The following is a 19,321-nucleotide window of genomic DNA, read 5'->3' as shown; positions in this document are numbered from 1 at the left end:
AAGTCTTGACCTTAGAAAGATGTTTAGACCTTTTCACTTGTTTACTAGTAATTTATTATTTACGCTGTAAATTGCCAAGAACTTATTAAGATATGAGCTCAAAGTATAACAACCAAACGACAAAAAGTCACAATCTCGCCTTAACTCCCGTCACAAATGAGAATCCAAAGACATATAGTCCCTAATATGTCTCCTCAAATTACATTATACTTTTGATAATATGGAAAATATAAAATAATACCTTATTCTCAATTCTCAACACTGAAGCCACAATACAAAGAACATAAATATAGAAAGAGTATAGTATATAGTCATATAGAGCTAGACAAAGATAAAGATTACTGAAATGCTCTCCCAACAAATTGATCATCATATGTATACACTACTTGGTGGTGCTTGAATCCTTGACAATGGTAACAGGGCATGGGGCATGTGTCATCACAAAGTTGCTAACACTTCCCAATATTATCCTGGTTTTTGAGATCCAAGTCACAATAAATAGAGAAAGATATTATGTAGAGGTGTATCAATCAAGCAATAGGCATGATTTTCTTATTCCGTATAAAAAAATAAGAACATGACAGGTGATTGTGATTCATGTTTTTCAGAATTTCTGAAATATCTATTTCTTTAACAAAGTTTTTAAGATCTCCTCTCTTATTCATTTATTTTGCTGCCCTGACTGTCATATTTATTGAATTTAATTGAAAAATATAAATTTTCCAAAATTTTAAACTATGATCTATTTACAAATAAATTTTACAGAAAATATGGTCTAAATATATTCTTACTCTAATAATTTTAAAGCTTGAATTACACCTTTAAACTTAAAAATATGATTGCAGTATAATCTTTGATTCTAATGTCTAAATCTAATCTTGGTATTTGGTTAAGAAGATATAACGAAGATGAAAGTTTAAAAAAAAATAAGAAGAAAATTAAATAATATTTTTAGGTGGTTTTACAACCAACCACCAGTCACCATAACCACTGATTATGTGTTTTTCAAAATTATATATATCGTTATTTTCACAAGAAATTTTTTTTTGGTAGACTCAAAAAAATCTTCAATAAGAACAAATAATTGTTTTTACACTCTTCCATTATATTATCTACCAAAAAACTTTTCCATATATTAATTGTATCTTTTGTCTTTTCAGTACACACAAAAGCCAATTAACTTATGTGATCCTAATTTCTTTTTCTAAACTATACTCCAAAGAACAATAAAAACAGGGAATTGTACCCAAAATGAATAAATAAATAAATAAATAAAATACACACCTTTGGATTGTGCTAAGTCCCCTGCTTCCCAGTACAATTGAGTCCAGTTTCAGATCTTCAATAGAATCCAGAAGTTTCTCTCTTGCGTCACCCCAATAAATTTTTGCAACAATGTTCACCTGAATCAAAACATAACTTCACTCATAAAGGTACCTCTAGAACAATCTATGCCAAAAAATCAAAACAGAGAAAAACAGAGAGAACAACAAAAGCAAACAGAGATTAGAACAAAAATAAAATAATTAAAAAAGTAAAAAAAAAAAAAAGAAACCTCTTTTTGTCTTGCAGCAGTGTCAAGCAAATCAAGAACCTCAATATCAGTTTGAACTGCATACTTGTTCATAATCTCTTGCTCTCTAAACTCCGTCAAAGGAATCAGAGCTGCAAACATAACCAAACGAAGTCAGATCAGATCAATAACAGGATTAAAACAAAATCTGCAATAAAAAGAAAAAAGAAAAGAAAACACTTACGAGAACCATCTTTGAGCCAAAGCTGGTTACGAGATTCATCAGGAGAATTAGGGTTGATGTGGATGATGTAGAAAGTGTCACCTTTATCAGCCAAGTTGTCAAGTGCCCATTTCAGAGCATTCTTGCTGCTCTTTGAGAAGTCCATTGCCACTCCCACTTTCCTGTCCTTTCCCATGGTTTTCACTGATGATCGGAGAACAGAGTTGTATCTAAAGAGAAAAAAACAAACACAGGACTTGAATTAAGATTGATGAATAGTTGAATATATGTATGAGGAATGAGGGTGATGATATTGGCGACAGTGATAAGTGATAACTGAAATGGGTGTGCCAAACCCCAAAATCCCAAATAGTTTATCTAAGCTTCTCTACACTTTTTTAAAGATAGCTTACTAAAATATTCGTTTACAAAATTTAGACGGTGAATTAATTTAGAGAATAAGTGAATAACCTATGAAGCGCTTTCCTGAGTTATTGTATATGGGTATTAGATATATTTTGAATATAATACTTATTGATATTTATTTAATAAGTGTGTATATTATATTTAATTGTATTTTAATAAAAATAAAAATATTATTTGTATATTAAAATTAGTTTTTAAAAATTTAAAATTAATTATTAATATATTTGTATATAAATATATAGTTTTATTTATTTTTAATATGTATTTATATTTTAATATGTATTTTATATTAGTGGTTGATTTTGGTAGTTGATTTTAAGACACAGGTGGTATAACTCTAATAAAAAATAAAAAATTCTTTTTCGAACATGTTTAGACACACATAAATATTATTATGTGTTAGCGTATTCAGTCTTATTTTTAACATAAATTCTTAAAATAAATTTAGATATAGTATATATTATTATTTATTAAAACAAAAAATATTTTAAATATTTGATATAATTAAAATAAGACATTAAAAATAATTAAAAAATTAATTTATATTTTAATATTAATAAAATATCAAAATATTATTATGATTTATCTAAAAGATACTTTAGGCTCCGTTTGGTTGATGTATAGGATGAGATATAGACACAAAGACACAAATACTAAAGATATAGACATAAAATATTTGTGTCTATGTATTATGTTTGGTAAAAATAATGAACAAGACACAAATATTTGAAAAAGTCTGAATTTTTTTTTGGAAAAAAAATAGAAAATCAAAGTCCGAAATTTATCAAAGATTAATTAAAATTCAAATAAATAAAAAATTAAATGTATAATTTTTTTAAGAAAATAGAAAAATAAATTTGGTTGTAGAATTTAAAAGAGAAAGTAAAAAAAAAATATTTGAAGAGATAAGAGGATAAATTTTGAAAATTTAAAAATTGAATAAGGATAAAAGAATAAAAAAGTAGTGTCTCATAAGTTGTGTCTCAGGGTCTCATTAAATTAGAGGTATACTAATTTAGTATTTTCGTGTTCATCTGTCTCTTTCCGTGTCCATCAAAAATTTATCTCACCAAGCCAAACAGCAGACATGTGTCACTGTGTCCATATCTCAATAAGACATAGACATCAATCAAACAGTACCTTATATTTTATATATATACATGTTCCCGTATGTTATAAATTTTAAAATTTGTGTGTGAGTATATTCCGTATCGTGTCGCATGTTGATATCGGGCATCATAACACAATTAGGTTTTTAAAAAATTTTGTCGTGAACTTATAAATTTTTAAAGAAAATAAAATATTTGATAAATTTTTAAGTTCATAAAAGAATATCTAATAAATTTTTAAAACATTATAAGGGTAGACTTATTGATTCGCGACAAAAGAACAAATCGTGTTTAATGTTGTAATTTTTTAAGTATTTATAAGTTTGATATTTTAATATTTTTTAAGAATTTATATTATGTTTTTTCTCAAAAATTTTTTAAGTCTATTACAAAATCTTCTAAAAATTTTACATTTTTATTTGATATTTTATTTTTAAAAAATATATTACAAATTCTTTTAAAAAGTTATCTGCCGTATCATTCAAATTTAATATTAAAATGCTCATAACTTTGACATTCTAAATCTATAGGGCAATTAACCCTCCCTTTACACTTGTTTTTGGCAAATTACACACTGCTTTTTTCATTCTTTTCCAGATGTGCCGAAATTGAATTTTTAGAATATTATTCTTTTTTAAAGAAAAATGCATGGACGATAGCTATTCCCCGTTTTGTGTCGCAATCAATGTTGTAGAAGAGAAGTTGCCAGGAAGCTTCGTCGCTGGTTTACACAATACAGTTTTCCACTTCCAAAAAGATTTTATTCACATGTAACATTCTTATATTTTGCAGAAGCAAAAGAAGCAATAGTTCTAAAAATCCAGGATTTTTTTCAATATAAAATAAAAAAATAATTAATTTTTAAAAAAAGATATTTGAACTTTAAATTTTAGAATATAATTTTTTTTGGTATTAGGAGCAAATTCGTCGCACTTCTGGGCAAACTCTAGGTTGGGTTTCAAAAATAAAAGCATGCCTGTTGGAGAGCGGAGTTGATAACCACAATTTCATTTTTCATTTTCGTTCTTATTGTTGACATTTTTTCTCTACAATGTCAAGGAATCCATTGTTATCTATCAATTATGATGGTGAAATAGTGTACGATGAAAAAGGTTCTATCGTTTTTAGATTAGGGCAACCGATAATTACCTATATGACATCGGAAGTCAAAGTCTAACAACGTTGAAGAATCTGATATTGCATTCCGTCGAACAGCAAGAGACAAAAAGGGTGAAAAAATTTACTACAGATATTTAATCGAAGTAGATGATAGTTTGTTTTATAAAAGGTATATCACAGTTGTCTTGACTTTGTTGATAGTATATCTATTAGACCACGGTTATGAGAAATATTTCTGTTGTTTTGAATCAGGTATCGTTTACGTGACGACGAGTACGTACGTCTTATAAGGTTGTGGTACAATCGATGGACAAATGTTCATTTGTTGGAATTATTCGTGTTCCTCATTGAAATGCGGCCCAGAAACTTTGCCAGCGACTTCTGAAATTCTGCAGATCGCGCACGTCATGCGGCCGCGTCGTCCATGTGTTCGCATCACTCAGCGTTTCTCGTACCACGCGTGCGCGTCGTCCAAGCATTCGCGTCGTTCGTGCAGCTTCCAATCCGCGCGGTTGCGTCAGGCACGAGAGCGCGTCATGTGATTTCTTCCATTTCGCGCGGTCGCGTCATCCATGCGACCGCGTGACTTCTCGCTGAGCATCCCCTCAATTCTTTTTGTTCCTTCCATTTTTGCATGCTTCCTCTTTATTCCTTACGCCATTCCTGCCCTATGAAGCCTGAAACACGTAACACATAGATCACGGCATTGAATGGTACAAAGGAAGATAAAAATATATAACTAAAAGATCTTTAGAAAGCAGGTTATTAATCATAGAATATTTTTAGGAAGGAATTGTAAATACATGCAAATCATATGAATAAGTGGGCAAAGACTTGATAAAACCACACAATCAAACACAATATGAATAATAAAATAGTGGTTTATCAACGTCCCCACACTTAAACATTAGCATGTCCTCATGCTAAGTTGAAGGAGATGAATATGAATGAGTAGGAACATGTAAGACTCATGCAATGCAACCTATATACATATGTATGCAACTATATGATTTTGTCTACATGATTAAAAATAGATAAGTTCTCTAAGACAAAACATGTATAGCTTCTAAACCAACAAAAGTCCTTTCTTACAAACGTTTTGGTTGTTACAAGTAACAAACCCCTAAATAAATTGATAACCGAAGTATTTGAACCTCGGGTCGTCTTCTCAAGGAATTGCAGGAAGGTATGTTCTTATTATTGGTTATGAGTTTTATAAATTGGGGGTTTTGAAAGTAAGGAAGAAGTATGTTAAATGACAAGTAAAATTAAAATAGTAATAATAAAATAAACTTTTGGCAAGGTATTAGAACTGGAAGTCCTATCCTTATCAATAGTGATGAGAATTGAATTTTAATCCCACTTAGTTAACCTTTACTAAAGCAAAGGAAAGTCAAGTGGAATAATTAGTTTGATCCTCAAGTCCTAGTCAATCCCTGTGGGAAGACTAGCTTTAGAGCGATATGCCAATTTCAACCACTGCTTTATTTGATAACTCAAGCGTCACCAATTACTTAACCAGAGCCAAAAGAGAAAATTCTAAATTAAATTGAAGACATCATAAATAGAATAAAGCAGGCATAAATCTGAAATACCTCAATTGCATTAATAAAAGCAGTCAAATCTAACATGGAAAAGTTCATAAGCCAATTGGGCAACATAAGTCAAATACAAATAAAAGCATTAGAGTATCTAAAAGTGGAAGAGAAATATAAAGTAAAAAGAATATTGAACCTGTGATGAAGAAAAAATAAATCCTAATATCTAAAAATCCTAATCCTAAATCCTAAGAGAGAGGAGAGAGCCTCTCTCTCTAAAAACTACATCTAAATTATGAAAAGTGTGAATTCTCAGTCTTCTTTCATTCCTCTAATTTGCAGCCTTTAATCTGTGTTTTCTGGGCTTAAAACTGGGCCGAAAATAGCCCAAAATTTGCTGGTTATGAAATCTGCCACGCTGATTTTCGCAGATGCGACGCGTCCGCATGGAGCACGCGTTCGCGTTGCTTAACTATACGCGCACTATGGCAAATTATATCAAATCGAAGCCTCGGACGTTAGCTTTCCAACGCAACTGAAACCACGTCGTTTGGACCTCTGTAGCTCAAGTTATGACTGTTTGAGTGCAAAGAGGTCATGCTGACAGCTTAGCAATTTCTTCAACTTCTTGTATTCCTTCAACTTTTGCATGCTTTCTTTCCATCCTCTAAGTCATTCCTACCCTATAATCTCTGAAATCACTTAACACACATATCAAGGCATCGAATGGTAATAAGAGAGGATTAAACATAGCAAAATTAAGACCAAAGAAGCATGTTTTCGATCATAGCACAAAATCAAGAAGGAGAATGTAAAACCATGCAAATCATATGAATAAGTGGGCAAAGGCTTGATAAAAATCACTCAATTGAGTACAAGATAAACCATAAAATAGTAGTTTATCAGGCCCACTACAAATACCAACTCAAGTATGGAAGGGAAGGATGCAGGTCTATATGATGATGTATCTGTAGTTAATGGTCGGCACAAGCATCTCACATCTCATGCCAGCCACTAAGCAGATGCAGGAACCACTCGCCTCAACCAAACCGACCATCCAGCCTGTGCATCTCATCAATGTTCAGTAGCCTGGTCGGAATGTGCTGCAGGCCACCGAACTGACGTACCACCCGATCCACCTGATGCCACTCGACAATAATGAAGCAAAGCAGCGGACATATAACCGCCGCCGAGGCTTAAGCCTCAGCTATCAATGGTGGAACTAGATCATGTAGCTCTGGGTCAGCATACGACGTCTACTAAACCTGTTCAAAAAATGCAAATTAATGACAACATTCAAATTTCAAATGCAATATTCGTATTTAACTAAAATAAATTTGTAAATCTTAAATATTTATGACATACACGTTCAGGATGCCAATCCCGTTCAGGGTAGACTTGTAATGCCTAAGCTTGTGCTCGCCTCTGGAATTGTTTAGCTGGTATTGAACCCACCTACAATACCGCGAATGAGGGCACATTATTGCTCAATTAACTAGTTAAAAAAATAACGAAGAGTTTTTACAAAAACAGATAATACCTTTCGACTAGCGAAAATCGACGAGTATCAAATCCATCGGGCCGTAGTAGCGGAATATGGTGAGAGGCCCAGGATAGCAGCAAGCTGACGCAACCACCCAAATTGTGCTGACCATGCTCCGTGGCACGACACATCTAGTGGTACAACCATGCCAGCACAGCCGAGTCCCATGATAACTCGCCACATGTGTCAAGGTCCTCTAGGAGGGGGAGCCATCTTATATGCACCCGAGAGTCAGATGTATCTGAAAATAGGATACCCTCGATCAACTATATGATATATCTTCTCATGTACCTTAACAGGCGCTTCTCAGTGGCGTCCTGCTCCAACAATCCGCATACTGTGTTGTGGAACTATGTGAGCTTCACAGTCCACTTGGTCTGTGAGTGTCTGTCATCAGGGCTAGGAATAGCATTCAGTAGTTGCTAGCAGAAGTCCTCAATGGACCGTCCCTGATGGTGCTACTCCCAACCACCTATGCATCCACTAACAAGATCACCATCGATCTTGAGTCCTAATTGATAGGCCACGTCCTGCAGAGTGATAGTCATTTCTCCGCATGATAGATGAAACATGTGGGACTCAGGCCTCCACCTCGTTATCAACGCCGAGGCTAATGGCCAGTCGTGCTCAAACTTAACCATATACGTCACATACTCAAACCCGGCTCGTCTGAGATATGGCCTAATCTACTTCAGCAGCCATCTCATAAAATTCCGTTTGGTGCGCAAGATCTGAGACGCCTACCAAGCGGAATCAATAAATAAAAACAAAGGATAGTGAACACATTAAATAACAAATTCACTATTCATTAATTACAACAAAATAAACAACAGCGATAAAAGTGTACCACTCGATCAAGTCTACCAGCAATGTGCTCAACATGATCCAATCTGTAATGCGTATCCCTGTAACCTAATAACTACAGCTCCATCTAACCACACTCTAGTAAAATAAAATAACATATACTGAACTTATTTCCTTTCACATTAACTAAATTCTTAAAAAACATATTTACATCTCCTACTTGTCTACCTTACTTCTTAATCAGTTTATAAACTTACTAATTAAAATTTAATCCAACTACATGAGGCCATCAACTAACACCCTCAACAACCCTAATCAATAACTAACAGAACCCTAAATTTTATTAATCACGTTTCTTTCTAATCTAACACAACCTAACTAATTATTATGCTAATTACCTTCTAATTCACAACTTAAACTACCTATTCTGACTAAACTAACTAAGAATTGACTAATAACTTATACTAATTAACATGGTATAAACAATAAACAGCAACTGTACTAGAAAACAATAACATAAAAAAACCTAACTAACATGTTATATACTTTAACTAACATGTAAACCCTAAATTGTAACTCTAACTAACATACAATTAATAAATCTGTAACTCTAACTAACATGCAACCACTCAACAGTAACTTTAACTAACATGTAACTAGTAACTCTAACTAACTTAAAAACAGTAACGTTAACTAACACATTATTTACTGACCTAAAACTGATGATGTCGTTGATAACAAACTTTACGGACGTTGAAACACAGAAAATATCGTACAGAAGAATCTAACTATCACAAGTGACGGAAGAACAAAGCAAATTTGGAGGAGAGATTTGGAAAGAAAGCGACAAATGAGAATGACCCCACATTTTATATATTCTGCCGAACTCAACATAAAATTCGCCGGGAGTGCAGTAAACTTCATAATTTATATAGAGTTTGTTAGGGGTGCGGCGAACTTGCCCCTAATGCAAAAAGAAAAAGAAAAAAAATAGTATTCTAGAATTTAAAGTTTAAATATCTTATTTTGAGAATTAATTATTTTTTATTTTATATTAAAAAAATTCTAAAAATAGAATTAGGCATTTACAAATTTAAAAAATAAAAATTCTATCNTTTTAATTGACTTGCCACTAAAAAACAGAAAGATTCACTAGTTTAACGGTTTTAGTATATATATTGTTTCGTTTTCGTAAAATACACATTGATTTTTAATAATAAAAAATATTGCTATATATATAAGTTTTTTTCATATAAGTTACATAAGTTAATCCTAACCCAACAAAATTCACTTACATAACATGTGCGTGAAATCATGTTGTTCTTCTTTGTATTTCGTGTTCTTCCTCTTTCTCTACCTCTTCCTTCTTTTTCTCCTTCTTCTTTATGTTTTTCCTCCTTTTTCCTCACGTGTTTCATCTTTATCATCGTTTTTTATTACTGTTGTTGTTGCTGCATTCTTTTCCTTCTCCTCTTTCTATTGATTTTGCAATATTATGTATTTTTTTTGTTTGATTTTTTCCTCCCAAGAAGCATTATGAGAATATGAAATAAGAAAATGAAGAAGAAGAAACAGTAGAAGATGAGGAGGAGGAAGAGGAAGAGTTTTGAGATTTGCAGAACTTATCAGCACACATACACAAAAAATTCTTAAATAATATACTCAAATATCTTTGTGTTACACCCAAATATCTTCGTGTTACAACCAAATTTGCTACAAATACAGAAAAATATTTCTTCTAATGCTGCATTTTCTTCTTCTTTTTTTCTTATTTCTTTCTTTCTTTTAGTTAAATGAATGTATGTTCATCCTCTTCCAAGTAATTTTGTAGTATTATGTGTTTTTTCTTCTTCTTTGTTTGATTTTTTTATTTTTATTCTTGTTAAAAGAGTAAAACAAGAAGAAACTTGAGAAGGTAAAATAAGAAAAAAGAAGAAGAAGAAGATGATGATGATGATGAAAAAAAAAGAAAAAGAAGCAGCAGAAGATGAGGAGGACGAAGAGGAAGAGTTTTGAATTATACAGAATTTATCAGTACACATACACCAAAAATTCTTAAACAATACACTCAAATATCTTCGTGTTACACTCAAATTTGCTGTAAATATAGAAAAATATTTTCTCTAATGCTACATTTTTTTCTTCTTCCTTTTTCCCTTGTTTCTTTCTTTCTTTTAGTTGCAGGAATGTAAGTTCATCCTCTTCCAAGTAATTTTGTACCATTATGTATTTCTTCTTCTTCTTTGTTTGATTTTTTTTGTTTTGTTCTTATTAAGAGAGTAAAATAAGAAGAAACTTGAGAATATAAAATAAGAAAAAAAGATGAATAAGAAAGAAGAAGAAGAAGAAGAAGAAGAAGATGATGATGATGATGAAAAAGAAAAAAAAAGTAGCAGAAGATGAGGAAGACGAAAAAGAAGAGTTTTGAATTATGCAGAACTTATCAGCACACATACACCGAAAATTCTTAAACAATACATTCAAATATCTTCGTGTTAGTCTCAAATTTGCTGCAAATATAGAAAAATATTTTCTTAAACCATCAACGATGAACAATCATTTTTACAAACAAAAATAATATTATTCACCTACAGAATCATAAACTACTAATGAAAACATTAACTAGAATCGAACTACACTTCAGCCATTTGATTGGATTCAAAACAAAAATCAATTTCGTTCTGGTTCAATTAACAATCTGAACTTGAATTATTCATTATCTTCAACAACGAGATAACTAATGATGGAGGAGAAGGAGAAAAAGAAAAGAGAAAAAGGAAAGAGGAGAAGAAATTCTAATAAAATTAAACAGGATAAAACATAACTCAATTCTATACACTTTATACCAAATATAATATTAAACTTAATTTATTCTCTGTCTCTTAATTTCTATCTCTTAATATTAATCTCTTTTTCAAATACAGCCCTAGAGTCGCCGTTTCTCCCGTTTTGAAAAGTTTTTCTTTTACTAAAGCCAATAGGGTTATCGACAAGGTACATGCTACGATAGAAAGTGAACATGATGAAGAGATGAAGAGTTTTTTTTTTATGTGTAGTTGGATGACCATCACAAAAATATCTTATTCTGTTTTTGTTAATTTTTAAAATAAGATTAAACATTTCTCTTCATTATATGCATAGTGAAATCTCTTTATCTTAGAACTGGGCTATTGACTAAGGGTCATGTTGCTCGCCTCTATTGGCGGTAACAATCCTCTGTTTCTAATCTTCCATCCTCATCTTTCATTTCTTTCCACCCGTCATCTCCATTTTTCATTTTTTTTCTTGAAAATGTCCATCTTATCCAGCATGTCTGTCTTTCAGTTTTTTTATTTCTTTTTCTACCAATATGCCTATACTATGTTTGTTCTTGTGTTCTTCTTTCACAACACTGCTTCAAAAGTCACGTCATTATCTCTGTCAATATAAAATTTGATATTAGATGAGAGTAAATTATTTTAAATTTTTTTTCATGATATTAAAATTATAATATATTAAGTGAAATTATTAAAATGAGATTTTTATATTTTGTTAGATTTGAAACCAGAAAAAATCTTTGATAAGGAATAAGGACTTAGATAACTTCTTTAAAAGAAAACACTAATCATGATTGTATATATTATTAAATATACGATATTATATTTAATTATACAAGATTTTAATCATTGAGCCTTCCTTTTCACCATTACTTTCACCAAGGTAAAATACAAACCCCTCCTCCACCATGCAACATCTCTCTATTTATATGATGGTAAATGCATGAAAACCAGCATACTAATCTACTAATTTTACCATACTGCTTGTGCACTGATTTTGCAATGGCCTGAAGTGGTTTTCTTATTTTCAAAGTATTTCGTATGACCCATGCAAATTGTGTCACTACAATATATCATCCTAAATTCCAAGCCTCTCTTGCGGAATGAGTGTTTTTTGTTTTTGGAAAAAATGACTTAATTTGCATCCCCATATGGCCATATTGCAAAATAAGCCTAAACAAAAATCAAGATGCAAATCGCAAACCTCTCCTGCGAAGTGTGCTTCAGTTTTTATCACGTAACTATTTATTGTGAAATGCATGTGTTAAGAAATTATTTTTTAATTTGTTTGTTGGCAATACATATATTAATTATAATCACAAATGATACTATTTTAAATTAAATGACTTATATAATGGTGATTTCATTTATTGTTATAAATGCTAAATTGAATAAGTCATAATTATTTTTGATTTGGAATTAAATGAAAATAAAATCAGATATTATCTTTTGAACTTTAGATAATTATCTTTTGAATTTTAGATATATTATCTTTTGGACTTTAGATACTATTTTTTATTTGGGATTTAGTGTTTAATGGGTGCCATGCTCAAATATAAATAGTGCCTTCAGGGTTTCGGTCCTTAAGATACCAAAGTCGCCTTTGTTGTTCTTTTCAAATTAGAAGAGTCATAATTCAGCCCTATTAGAGATACAGAAAGCTTTGGTTGAGGAAGATAGAAAGAACAACAAGACTGAAACAATCCTTCCATCAATTTCTGATTTCTATGAATAAAGGTACGCTTCCGCATTATGATATAGTTTTGGTGATTCAATATGGATGATCTGGATTAATAAAATAATTTATTTCAACAAGTGGTATCAGAGTCATCCATAATTTAATCATAAAAAATATCAGTTTATTATTTCTTTTGAATTAATATATGTATATGTGTAGGTCGTATACATTTAGAATTGTTATACAGTAAAATTATATATATTCTTCTATTATATGTATGTAAATTCGTAGACATCATCATGTTATTTTTGGTTATATACATTGTTGTAGTGTTTCTGCACTTATGATGGATACATCGTGTTTCAGTTATTCTTTTTTTTTTTGAGCTGATGCTTATAAAATTATTTTAAAAAATAAATATTGATGATTTATTCTAAAATATTGATGAAATATATTGAATTATAATTGTTTTGTTTTAATTGTGTGTGCCATTAATTTGGTATAAAGTTAATTGATTATTCTTTTGGGATATAAGGATTATTATGTATATATCACTTATGCGAATATTAATCTATCCAAAGGAAGATTTATATTTGGCCAAGTTATGTATACACATGAATAATATTTGAGTAATAAAAAAATAATTTTCATTATTTATGCAAATAGTAATCGGTCCAAAGGAAGTTTATTGTTTGGCCAAATAATGAGCATTACACACTTTTGTTTATTTTCTATTAATTATGCGATAAATAATCGGCCCAAAGGAAAGTTATTATTTCGCCAATTAATAGAAAATATATGCGGTAATAAATAGATTGCGAAGTTTAAGTTTCCATGTGCGCATTAAGTCGGTCCAAAGAAAGGCTTAATGTGTGACAAGAATTTTGACAATATTTGATTACTGCAATGAGAGTATCACTTATAGTTAATTTTTCTATCCAAAGATTGAAAATTAATGTTGTTCTAGATATCTCAATATGAATTTTTTCTCCATTATTTAACTAATGTTTACTGCATATTTTCTTTGTTCTAATCCAGAAACTATGGGTTTAGCTACCAATGTTTTTACACAAATTAGCAGTATTCCTATGCTGAATTGTTCAAACTTTAAGGTTTGGAAGGATACTGTAGAGATTGTCCTCGGTTGTATAGATCTGGATATAGCTCTTCGAGAGGAGAAACCCACTTCCACTCCAGAAAATCTCAATGAGGTTAAAATAGAGAGAAGTGGGAGAGATCCAATCGAATGAGCATTATGATCATGAAACGCTCAATTCCTGAGGCGTTTTGGGCTCAATTACTGAGGATAAAGATGCAAAACAGTTCCTGAAAGATGTTGAAAAATTCACTGCTAAGAATGAAAAGGAGGGGGGAAGGAGCCTTTTGAACAAAGTTGTCTCCATCAGGTATAAAGGTAAAAGGAACATAAGAGAGTATATTATGAAAATGTCTCATCTTACTTCAAAATTGAAAGCACTAAAATTAAAGTTGTCTGAAAATTTACTCGTGTGTAAAGAAGGGTATAATTCTTACTTTCGTTTGTTCTGAGACTAGTTTAAGTTATTCACCTATTGATACTTGGTGGGTAGATTCTGCTGCTACTACTCATGTAAGTGTTACTGTGGAGCCGACCGCCAAGTAATGCTGAAGGGTACATCTATGTGGCAGACGTCAATATAGTTGCAGCCGAAGCTATATGAACTTTTAGATTATGTTTCACAAGTGGATTTTACTTGGATTTATTGGAGACATTTTATGTACCATCATTTAAATGGAATTTAGTTTCTATTTTTTGTTTGGATAAATCAGGTTATTTTTGTTCATTTGGAAACAATAAAATCAGTCTCTTTTATAATTTGAATAATATTTGCTCTGGTCGTTTGGTGGATAATCTATATAGGCTTGATTTGAATTCCTATAATAATGAAATACAGCAAACAGGTACAAAACAAAAACTAAATGAGAATTCGGCATTATTATGGCACAAATGCCTAGGTCACATCTCTAAATAGAAAATTCAGAGGTTCGTGTCGGATGGAATTCTTGGATCCCTAAATTTGGTGAACTTTGAAGTCTGCATTGAGTGCATAAAGAAGAAAAGGATAAATGAAAGGAAATTAGGTGCCGAGAGAGCTAAAGATGTCTTAGAACTGATACATACTGATATATGTGGTCTATTCTCTACTATCTCTTGGAATGGACAACAGTGTTTTATTACGTTCATAGATGATTACTCTCGTTACGGGTATCTATATTTAATTCTTGAAAAGTCCCAAGCCTTGGATGTTTTCAAGTCTTTCAAAGCTAAAGTTGAACTTCAACTTGGGAAGAAAATTAAAGCTATCAAACCTAATTGTGGTGGTGAATACTATGGAAGATATGACAGTTCAAGTGAGCAATGTCCCGAGCCTTTTGCTCCAAAACAAAGGAACCGAACTCTTAAGGACATGGTGAGAAGTATGATTAGTCATTCTTCCTTATCTGAATCACTCTGGAGAGAAGCGTTAAAGACCGCAGTGTACATCCTTAATAGGGTGCCAAGCAAAGCAGTTAAAAAAATTCCTTATTAAATTTGGACTGAAAAAAGTCCCAGTACAAGGCATTTGCATATTTGGGGACGTCCAGTTGAAGTGCGACCTTATAGGCCGCATGAAAGAAAATTGGACTCAAGGACAATTAGTTGCTACTTTGTTGGTTACACTGAGCGTTCACGGAGGTACAAGTTTTACAATCCTGCATCAAGGTCTATTTTTTAAACGGGAAATGCGAGATTTTTTGAAGATGTTGAATTTGGAGGGAGAAGGAAATATTAGGAATGTTGCTTTTGATGAGGATTCTATAACTGACAATGATCAAATCTTTGCGCCTATTATACTACAAGAACACAATGAGAATTCTACTGTAGATCCAGTTACAATACAAGATAATAATGAGAATATTATTGTTGCTCAAGATACTGCTACTGTACAGAAAAGTAATGAGAATTCTCCTCAACCCCAACCCACACAACAAGCTCAACAACCTCAAGAAGTGTCATTAAGAAGATCCAATAGAAAAGGAAAAAATCCATCTATGGTCTCAAACAAGCTTCCTGTCAATGGTATCACGAGTTTAATCAAGTCATTACCGCATATGGTTTTGAGATAAATATTATAGATGAATGTGTATACCGCAAGTTCAGTGGGAGTAAATACATATTTTTGGTCTTATGTGTTGATGACATTCTACTTGCCAGTAATGATATAGGCTTGTTGCATGAAACTAAGAAATTTCTATCGAACAAATTCAAAATGAAAAATCTTGGTGATGCCTCTTTTGTATTAGGAATCGAGTTACTTAAAGATCACTCTCAAGGTATTCTTGGATTATCACAAAAGAACTATATCAACAAATTTTTTAAATAGATATAGCATGAAAAGTTGTAGACCAATGAACACACTCGTAGCTAAAGGAGACAAGTTTAGTCTTAAGCAATGCCCCAAAATAATCATGAGAGGACAGCAATGCATAATAAACCTTATCATCAACACTGGGGAGCTTATTGTTTGCTCAAGTCTAGACATGTCCCGATATATCATTCATAATGGGAGTATTGGGTAGATACTTGAGCAATCCTAGCATAGATCATTGGATAATTGTTAAACGTGTAATGCATTATCTAAAGAGAACAAAGGATTACATGCTTACTTATAGGAAATCAGAAATTTTGGAGATCATTGGGTACTTTGATTCCAATTTCATGCCATATGGTTGCAAACCTTTGTCACTGAGCTTCGTATAGTAGATGACATTGAAAGGCCATTAAAGATTTTTTGTGACAATAAGTCAGCAGTACTATACTCCAACAACAATAAAGGATTGACAAAATCGAAGTATATGGACATCAAATTCTTATTGTCAATGAGAAAGTTCAAGAAAAACATATTTTTATAGGACATATAGGAACAGAGTATATGTTAACAGACCCATTACCAAGGGATTGAGGATTGATCCCTAAAATCTTTCATGAGCACATTGCTCGGATGGATGTCAATATTTGTGATGCCTTAGTTTAGTGGGAGTTTAATTTATGCTATATGTCCTATGACAGATATTGAATTATTTTTCTACAGAATTAAGTTGATGATTTATTTCATGTTATGTGAAATGTTCATTTTACAATATTTATTTTATGTTTGATCTTAATAAAGTTTTAAAATTAGACCAGTTGGAAATAGACATGCATGAGATCACTTGGCATGTAATTTCCATATTACTCATCTAAATTTGATCTATGTCGTTAAATACATTAGTATGGTGATCATCATGGTTTAGTCATAATATTAATGTGATAAAAGCTGTGGTAATTCTATATCTAATGTATGAGACAGACCAAATTGTTAAAGTAATAAAGAAAATAACATTCAGATGTACGCATAAAGTTTATAAGATGTGATTATGTCAAGAAAGAATATATGTATAGCTCAAGTGAGAGATTGTTAGGAAATTATTTAATTTTCTAATTTGTTTGTGGACAATACATATTTTAGTTATAATTACAAATTATGTTATTTCAAATTAAATGACTTATATAATGGTAATCTCATTTATTATTATAAATGCTAAATTGAATAAGTCATAATTATTTTTGATTTGGAATTAAATGAGAATAAGACCAAATATTATCTTTTAGAGTTTAGATAATTATCTTTTGGATTTTAGATATATTATCTTTTGGACTTTAATTACTATTTTTTATTTGGGCTTTAGGGTTTAATGGGTGCCATGCTCAAATATAAATAGTGCCTTCAGGGTTTCGGTTTCCAAGATACCAAAGCCACCTTTATCACTCTTTTCCCATCAAAAGAGTCATAATTTAGCCCTATTAGGGATACAGAAGGCTTTGGTTGAGAAAGATTGAAAGAACCACAAGACTAAGACAATCCTTCCATCAATTTCTGATTTCTGTGAGTAAAGGTACGCTTCCGCATTATGATATATTTTTGGTGATTCAATATGGATGATTTAGATCGATAAAATAATTTATTCCAACATGTTGCATATTTGTGGGATAACTTTTGTTTTTGCGTATAATGAAAAATAATATAATGTTTATATTTATTTAAAAAATATAGTTATTATTATTTTGAAATATATACCAATGTAAATTTAAAAATAGTATTACAGTATATGTATAGCATGAATTATTAAACTAATTATATTGTATGTATCACTACTCAAAATAGAATAAGTAGCCAAAGGAGTTCGTTTCGATTCTTTTGCACTACATAAAAAATACTGAATACTATCAGAAGCATCGACGAATCAGGTAATAAATCCGTATTATAATCTATTTTACATTTATATTTTTTAAACTAAATCTCTAAATGCAGCCCTCCAAGTTGGTCACCATCGCTATCAATGTACCGTACATCTTGCCACTACCATGCCAGATTAGTTTTTTGCATCGCTACTGCCTCTAGGTAACTTATTCACTAAAAAAGTTAGAGTAATTAAACCTTAAACACTAAATGATGTAATTTAATTTGTTTTGTGTTATAAAATATGTAATTAGGATGACAATTACAAATTTATAAGTTGTTAATTTTTCTCGTGAATAACATGAATAGAAAAAATGAATAACATTGTTTGTTATATTCTATTATAAAGTAATAGAATATTTTTAATTAGTTTTTAGTTTAAAACATAAAATCAATTATAAATTTTTTTTATGTTTAATGTTGATGAAAGTAAATAAACATGTAACTCTACAACAAACGCGGCAGATGGCGGTGGTAGATGGCGGCGGTTGTATAAAACTGCTGCAAAACTGAAACTAGCGGCGGTTGAAGCGGCGGCTATGCTGGGCGTTGATAGTCGTTTGCCTTTTAGCGGCGGTTATCTTTACCATTTCCGTTAACTTCGGTATTCGAACATTATATCTTTTTAAAGACTAACAGAGTATAAACTACTTAATTTCTCACTAGTTTCTTCACCATTATAATAGAAAAATGTTGTCTTTCATAAAATTAGAGTTTTCCATTAGTAATTAAATTGAGTTTGCCTATATTTTAATTTTTGATATATTCTAATAAGTTTATTTTGACAAATACGTTTGAGTTATTGTTACTTAAACCGTATCACTTGTTTTACGTTAAAAAAAATTAATTTAAGAATATATTTAATTAGGTGAACAATCTTGAAAATGAGATTTTCTCATTTAGTATAAGAACTTCTATGTTTGTATTCAAGCATAAATCTAAAAAAAATACGTAAAATATGTATAAATTAATACTAATTTCAATTGAGCATATGTTTATAATAGGCTTCTTCGAACTTATACCTTACTAATCATAAATCAATTAATTGTTAAAGTAGTAAAATAGGTAAAACTGCAATCCAAACCATTAAATTAAGGGACATAATGTAATTTGTTTAAATAAAAGGTCAATTTTCCTCGTCAATATCATATTGACCTGGCCAGAAATATTCTGTCAGGAATCTACTGCCTTCACGTGACATAGGATCTGATAAGTCATCTCCAAACCATGATTTTTTGTTCAGATTGAAGCG

At 31.1% G+C, this 19,321-nt stretch overlaps 1 protein-coding gene across 1 annotated transcript; it reads right to left on the bottom strand.

Moving 5' to 3' along the window:
• Window positions 1–106: 106 nt before the first annotated feature.
• Window positions 107–2,167, bottom strand: LOC107484804 (universal stress protein PHOS32). The gene is made up of 4 exons (XM_016105347.3): window positions 1,758–2,167; window positions 1,556–1,665; window positions 1,285–1,403; window positions 107–470 (listed from the first exon to the last, which is right to left on the bottom strand). The coding sequence occupies exons 1-4, from the start codon at window positions 1,930–1,932 to the stop codon at window positions 383–385; spliced, it is 492 nt and encodes a 163-aa protein (XP_015960833.1). The 5' UTR covers window positions 1,933–2,167; the 3' UTR covers window positions 107–382.
• Between the last annotated feature and the right edge of the window lie 17,154 nt (window positions 2,168–19,321).

This window comes from Arachis duranensis, chromosome 4, assembly GCF_000817695.3.
Source record: "Arachis duranensis cultivar V14167 chromosome 4, aradu.V14167.gnm2.J7QH, whole genome shotgun sequence".
In the NCBI taxonomy this organism is placed as follows: domain Eukaryota; kingdom Viridiplantae; phylum Streptophyta; class Magnoliopsida; order Fabales; family Fabaceae; genus Arachis; species Arachis duranensis.
This window is presented reverse-complemented; position numbering and strand designations above follow the sequence as displayed.

Coding starts and splice junctions, on each gene's coding strand:
- LOC107484804 (XM_016105347.3), bottom strand. CDS start 1,932: ATGGGAAAGGACAGGAAAGTGGGAGTGGCAATGGACTTCTCAAAGAGC. Junction 1,666..1,757: donor TTGGCTCAAAGATGGTTCTC/GTAAGTGTTTTC, acceptor TTATGTTTGCAG/CTCTGATTCCTTTGACGGAG. Junction 471..1,284: donor GGACTTAGCACAATCCAAAG/GTGTGTATTTTA, acceptor CTCAAAAACCAG/GATAATATTGGGAAGTGTTA.